Source organism: Gossypium hirsutum, chromosome D08, assembly GCF_007990345.1.
Source record: "Gossypium hirsutum isolate 1008001.06 chromosome D08, Gossypium_hirsutum_v2.1, whole genome shotgun sequence".
Lineage (NCBI taxonomy): Eukaryota > Viridiplantae > Streptophyta > Magnoliopsida > Malvales > Malvaceae > Gossypium > Gossypium hirsutum.
Window position 1 is genome coordinate 8,613,651 of NC_053444.1, and position 7,311 is coordinate 8,620,961.

The 7,311-nt window shown below is 35.2% G+C and overlaps 1 protein-coding gene across 1 annotated transcript; it reads left to right on the plus strand.

The window, feature by feature from the left end:
* The first annotated feature begins 1,801 nt into the window (after positions 1-1,801).
* Positions 1,802-5,881, plus strand: LOC107889210 (F-box/kelch-repeat protein OR23). Its single transcript, XM_016813565.2, has 2 exons — positions 1,802-3,999; positions 5,383-5,881. The coding sequence occupies exons 1-2, from the start codon at positions 3,032-3,034 to the stop codon at positions 5,672-5,674; spliced, it is 1,260 nt and encodes a 419-aa protein (XP_016669054.1). The 5' UTR covers positions 1,802-3,031; the 3' UTR covers positions 5,675-5,881.
* The last annotated feature ends 1,430 nt before the right edge of the window (positions 5,882-7,311 follow it).

Consider the following 7,311-nt stretch of genomic DNA (forward strand, 5'->3'; position numbering starts at 1 on the left):
TATTACTTTAATTAATTTAATTTTCCCTTAATCAAAAGTTAGTGGATACTTTCATCATATTCCATTAACACACTTTATAAAATGGTTTAATTTCTATTTTTGTCTTTTGGTTAATTAAAAATCTAGAGTGATAAAACTTTTATAATTTAGTCCATGTACCTTAATTAAGCAATTAATAGACAAAAGTAAAGGACCAAAGTCTAATAAACTTTTATACCAACTCCGTAAATATTTATTTTTAATATTTACGGAGCCAGTTTACGAAAATGGAGTTTTGAAACCACTTTTTTCGACACCATTGAAAATCAAGCTGTTACAAGAAGACTTTTAGGGAGGGAGTGACAGTGACAGTGGAGAACAGTTGAAACGCAACTTAAGGCAGAAACGATTACTTTGATTAAAGAACTCATTAGTAACTACAATTGCTGCCGCCACGAGTCGTGTCTTAGCTTGTTTCCACCGTCACTGTACTCCCTCCTGAAAGTCTTCTTGTCACCACCTCTGACACAAATTCTGGACAATGAGGTTAAGGATACTACTTTGCTGGAGAAAAAGAATAAGTTGATTATACTGGTGAGCCTCATTTTTCCCTATGATTATGATCTCAAACTTATGTTTGGGGTTTATAAAGCATCCTTTTTCGGTGGCATGAAACTTGAACCTGTAACTGCATAACCACCGCCAATTGGAGGCCCGAGTTATACTTGAACCCATGATTGCATAACCACCGTCAACTAGGAGCCCTAGTTATACTTGAACTCATGACTATATAACCACTGTGAACTGAGAGCTCGAGTTGCAATGTAACATCTTCTAAGGTGATGGTGCACTCCCCACATGAGAAATAAAATGTGCGGGTCTTCGAGCGCAACCGCATCACCATAAACTCAAACATACATTAAAACTATCACAATTTCTCCGTAAAACACAAACATAAATAAATTTCTCCCCAAATTTCCAACACCCAAAATACACAAAAAAATTCACAAGGACAAATGCTTCCTGTTAGTTTCTGTTTCTCTCTCCAAAATCGGTCTATTTCCCTAAATTTGGGAAAAAAAACCAACCTAATTCCCTCATTATCTTTCAAAATTGGCATTTTTACCTAATTAACCGAAAAAAACTTCATATAAAACTTTAAAATAATTCTATAATTTAGATAATTACTCACAAATTTTAAATATTTTAATTTAGGGTTAAAGATAAAATTGGTACATGAACTTGTTCACTTCTCCCAGATTGGTACCTATGGTTCTTTTGTCCCAGATTGGTACTCAAACTTCTTTTCTGTCTTGTTGCTGATGTGGTAGCGCTAGCCAATCGCGTGCCACCATGTGGCATCTCTTATACTTCATTTTTTTATTTTTTATTTTCCCTCCTCTTCCCTTTTTATTTTCTTTTCTTATTTTCCGTTTTCTGGGCCTTCTTTTACTTCATCTTTCTGCCAGTCAAAAACCCTCAAATTTTCCCTCACTTTCTCACCATCCAATCACCACCAAAATCCCCATTTTTGCTACATTTATAAATATGTGTTATCACCATTCACCATATACTATTAAGATTTCAATATAAAAAGTAATGAAATGCAAAAACGAAAAAACCAGTGGAGTTTAACTCATTTAAAAACTTTCCCCCTGAAATATGAACCATTATCATTTTTTTTTAGATTTCATATTCTTGTCATGAATTGCCTTTCTTCAAGTTTTCACCTGTCACCAATGCATGCCCATTTACTTCTAAATTAAACACCCTTGAACGTAAATTTAAAGGAAACTAATCAATCAATGCTATATTTTAAAATTTTTGGGTAACAAGTAAAGAACCTTTTTTGTTATTTCTGCAAATTTGTTGACTGCATACCCCCCAAAACATTGAACAGAGTAAATTACATCAAATAGAAAATGAGTGAGAGTTATGAATAGACAAGTGAACAAGAATCATTACAAAACCCATCAATCCATAATAACATAAAATCAAATAAGAAGAAAATGACTTCTCCCTACACTCCTCTTCTTGCCCATCTTCACTCCTAAACTTGGACTTGGACTGGCTCACTTGAAAGAAATGTACGAATGCAGCTTAAAAGAGCGGTCTTCATCTTGTGCGAAAGACTCATCCCAGGAAAGTCAAAGAAAAGGTCCAACAGAGCAGCGCCTTCGAGCAGTGCCCTCTACTCCAGTCAATTTGAAGAAGAGCTGGCTTTTAACTGTAAGCTATCAACATATCGAGATTCACGACGCGATGAGGATAAGCCACAGTCCAAGATGATTCAACGGTGGTGGCTCGATTCGACATCGGAGAGCAGCGGTAGTGAAGCAGCCAGGGGCTTTGAAAACAAAAATAAAGTAGAAAAGAAGAGGAGAAGCGGGAGAGAGAAAGGAAAGGTGGTGTTTCTCCGATCAGTGACGGCTCAAAGGAAATGAAAGAGCAGGAGGAAAAAGTTGACCGGAGAACAAACGTCGGTGACAACGTTGAACTGCAATGTGATGCATGATGACGGCGACTAGGGTTGGGAAAGAAAGGTAGAGGAGAAGAAGAAAAGAAAAAAATAAAATGGAAGTGGGAAAGAATAAAAGAAAAGGGAAAAACAGGTAAAGGAAATAATAAAAAGAAAAAGGAAACGTGTCACAATTTCATTTTATCACTTGTTTCAAACTTGACTATGTTAAAAAAAAAAAAGTACTAAACTAGTAAATGAGAAAAATTCGGGTAAAAAAAACTTATATGTATTAATTTAAGATAAATAGATAAATTCGGATATTAATTTTATATTTAACCTTTTAATTTATTTATCTATTTCTTGAACCTATTACAATTTAGATATTTGTGTTCGATATCGTCTTGTACGTGTCAAGAAAGTGTAGCATATAGGAGCTGTTACTTTCCTGCATCTATGGAAAATAATTTTTTAATAAGGTAAAAGTAAAAATCAAAGGTACAAGCTGCAGCAACTGCTTGCTGGGAAATTAATCGATTTTAGTTTCTGGAACTGAAACTCAATTGTCGCAGAGGGGAATATTAAAAATAAAATATGCCAATTCCTCCATCATTGGCATCCACGCTTCTTCACCAGATCGATCAAGACCAAGCCCTAATCCCCGGCCTTCCAAACGACGTCGCTGCCCTTATCCTTTCCTTCCTCCCATACTCCCACCACTGCCGCCTCAAGCCCACCTGCAAGCCCTGGTACATCTTCCTCTCCTCCAAAACTCTCCATTCCCTCCGCCGTCACCACCGCCGCCGCTCCCTCTCTCACCTCCTCTGCGTCTTCCCCGAGGATCCTCACATCTCTTCTCCTTTCCTCTTCGACCCCCAACACCTGGCCTGGCGCCCGCTCCCTCCCCTGCCTTGCAACCCCCACGAGTACGGTCTCTGCAATTTCACTTCCGTCTCTCTCGGCCCCCACATCTACGTCCTCGGCGGCTCCCTCTTCGACACCCGCTCTTTCCCTCTAGACCGTCCTTCTCCTTCTTCATCCGCTTTTCGTTATAACTTCCTTACTTCCTCCTGGGATCGCCTCGCTCCCATGCTTTCCCCACGCGGGAGCTTCGCCTGTGCTGCGATTCCCAGCGCTGATCAAATCATCGTAGCCGGGGGTGGCTCCCGCCACACCTTGTTTAGGGCTGCTGGGAGTAGGATATGTTCGGTGGAGAGGTACGACGTGGAAAGAGATGAGTGGGAAGCATTAGACGGATTGCCCAGGTTTCGAGCTGGTTGCGTGGGGTTTGCGCTTAGAGAAGGTGGGGAAGAAAGGGAGTTTTGGGTGATGGGAGGGTATGGAGATTCGAGGACTGTCTCGGGAGTGTTTCCAGTGGACGAGTATTATAAGGATGCTTTGGTGATGGAATTGAAGGGAAATGGTGGTGGGAAATGGAGGGAACTTGGGGATATGTGGGGGGCAGGGGAGACTCCTAGGTTTGGGAAAATAGTTATGGTGGAGGATGAAGATGGGGGTAGTCCTCCTGCTATTTTCATGCTTGATGATAATGATATCCTCAGGTAAATTACACTTCTTTTTTCTAGATAACAACAATTATGTAGGTATCATCGAATTTATTGTTTTCTTGGAAAAATTAATTGTGAAATTCTAGCATGTTTGCAAAGTTGCTTTTATCTGAGGATATTAGAGATAGTATTATAAGGTTGCCAAGTGTTTCAATGAGTTGATAGTTTTGCTAGGATTAAACATTGTTGTAACTTGTGAGTACTAAAAATCTTGTTTCGGTTTCTACTATGTGGTCGGGGAGCTGTATTCTTATATCAAAGTTTGATGCATTACATCTATCAGTAATGAAAGCATCGTTATCAACTAAATTCAAATATTGAAACAAATTGCACATTGTGTTTCCTTTGGTATCACAACTATATATTGCAACAACATAGCCCAAAACATTGATTCCTTATGTGTGTTTTTGTTTTTATTCTTTTTGGTGGTAATGATTAGAACCATCCTTCCCTTCAAATTTACTTGTCAAGTTAGAATATTTCACTTTAATCACTGGTACTTGTTTGATTAGTTACTAGTTCCTATCGACTATTTAATTGATTCATGTACTGAACAACTTGAGTGAGGATGTGACCGACTATCTGGTTTGCTAGATTTGATGTTTTAAATTCGTATGTATTATTCAGCAGTGAAAATCACAGCCAGTTCAAATATTGATTATTTTTGTATCTGTAGACGGATGCAGATAATGGCTAGTCCAAATCTTTTGGACTGTTCTGTTCAATTTTAACTTGGCTAGAATTTACAATATTTCGATAGCAGAACTTCATATGTGTTTTGTGAGGAAAAAATATAAGCTGTATGCATCAGGATTTTAAAACCCTATAAACTTCTAATGGTCTTACAAACTATATTTTATAATTGTGATGCTACTGCCATCATTTAATAATATTATCATTAAAAAGGAAGGGAAAAAAAAAACTTTGTTCCCACTTGGCAGGTTCAGCATTTGATACCTAGAATCCTGTCTTCTTCACAGATTTTATCAATATATTTCTCCCTAACCGCTTGCAAAGTCTTGGTTACTTGAGAGAATAAGCTTACATTTCAGCATTTCCTTGACATAGACGCATGTGAGCTCGTTTTAGCCTAATTACCAGTTTCAGATAATTGTCTTATCTCTTCTGTTAGAAAGCTGATAAATCCCCTATGGCATTTGCCTCTTTTTGATAGGTTTTATTTACTTAGATGCTTGTATTGAACTGTATGATTCCCTCTCCTATCAACAACAATTGCATTTTATATAAACATTCTCTGCAATTTTAGTTTCCCTTTTGGATGTTCTTTTTTGAAGGAAAGACAGAATTTGAAGTTTTTTGCCTTTATGTTCTTCTTGGGTAAAATGGCACAGTCATCTTTGCTTTATCTATGTGCAGATACGACATGGCTTCAAATCGTTGGCAAAAGGAATGCAGTGTACCAAGGAGAGCTCCTTGTAAGAGTTCTTATGGTTTAGTTGTCCTGAACGAGGAGTTACATGTAATGACAATTGTAAATGGAATTGATTCAACTGAAACTCGACGGTCACGACAGCAGAAAAGGGCGGGGACATTGTTCATGCAGATATATCATCCTAGGAAGAAGACCTGGAGGTGCCTTGTCACAAAGCCACCATTCCGGCAACCATTGGATTTCAGTACCACAGTTATGTGCCCAATTCAACTGTAAATGTAAGAAAATCCCCTGCTTATTGCAGTTAATCACACGTAAATAATCTGGCCATTCATATATTATGTCTGTTGATACTTCTGGTTCTTTATTTGCATTGTGCAGTCTGTATGATATATGGTTTATCGAAATATAATATGTAAATGCCTCATGGATAGAAGAAACAATAGCTGACGCAATTGAACTACTATAATCTACGTTTTGTCATGTTACTTGTGTCCTATTCTTGCATTTTCATTTCAAACATCAATCTCATATTACCTGGAGGCTAGAACCATAAGCATGGAAGTTTTATCCTTCATCATTATTCATAAAGATTGTGTGAAGGGTCCAGTGTATATCCTGTAAAAGTTATAATAATTACATAGTTTCAGTTTTTGATGGTTCTTCTAGCTCAATTTGAGGTCTAAAATCTGCTAGAATAAAAATAATGAAATCCCCAAGGAAAAGTTAGAGAGGTAACTAAAAGTAGACATTTTAATATAGCTAATCAATCAATGCAAACTGTTGTTTACGTCTTTGAGCAGCAGTCGTTTATGGAGTTTCTACTGATTAAATGTTAATTAAAAATATTTGTATTCATTAGATTTTAAAAATTTTGCATTAATCACATTTGTTATCACTTGTCTTGGAAATGCTTGTATTCTGCCCCAAGTGATCACAGTTAACGGTTTCATGACATGACATTTGGTTTTAGAAAAAGAACGTAAGGGTTACGTAAATACTAGGAAAGGTGACTTACATTTAACTATTATTTTTTAAAAAAAACAAATAAAATCGTTTTTATTAAAATTATATTTTTTTAAGGTGTGACAATTTAGGTGTTCTTCATTATAAAATGATATTATTTGTCATGATAACAAATAATTAAAAATCATAAAATTATAAAAATTCAAAAAAAATAAATAAAGTATACGTGGATTGTCATGTAAGCGGTTATTTTTAAAATTTTAACTTTTTAGTCAATATTTCTATTATAAAATCAATCCGGCTCTTTTTAAAAGTCAATGGTTAAATCTAAATTTTTTTTTAAAGATTGAAGGGTAAATTTAACTCAAAAAAAGTGTTAAATTAACAAAAGATGTTAACACTAAGTAATAAATTTATCATTATGTTTACATATTAAAAGTTGATTGAATTGATGTCGTTTATCAATTGAATTTTAGTTTAGTTAAAAAAAAAACCAAAAGCTCCTTTTTTACCATGTAAGAAATGTTATTTGGAGAATTTTTTTTTTTTTGTATTTTAATAAATTTAGAAAAATAAATACACATAATGGGTTAAGTTTAATTTTTATATCCAAGTCATTATGCTTTTCAATAAATCAACTTTATCCGTTTAATCAAAGTCATATTTGTTATATGAATGTTTTTATTCACGTAACGGGTGTCATAATCTAATCTAAATTATATAATTATAAAGTAATTATTGAAATAAATAATGAATAGTCAATTTTAATTAATATGATTGTATGATATAATTCAAATGAAAAGCTGCAATCGGTGAAATCAATACATCTTTTATATCCATTTTATAATCTATAAAATATAAAATTTTCAGAAATTCTTAATTTTCGCTTTCAATAATTTCTAAGAATGTGAAATTACAATAATGAATCAAGGTTCGTAGCAGTAAAC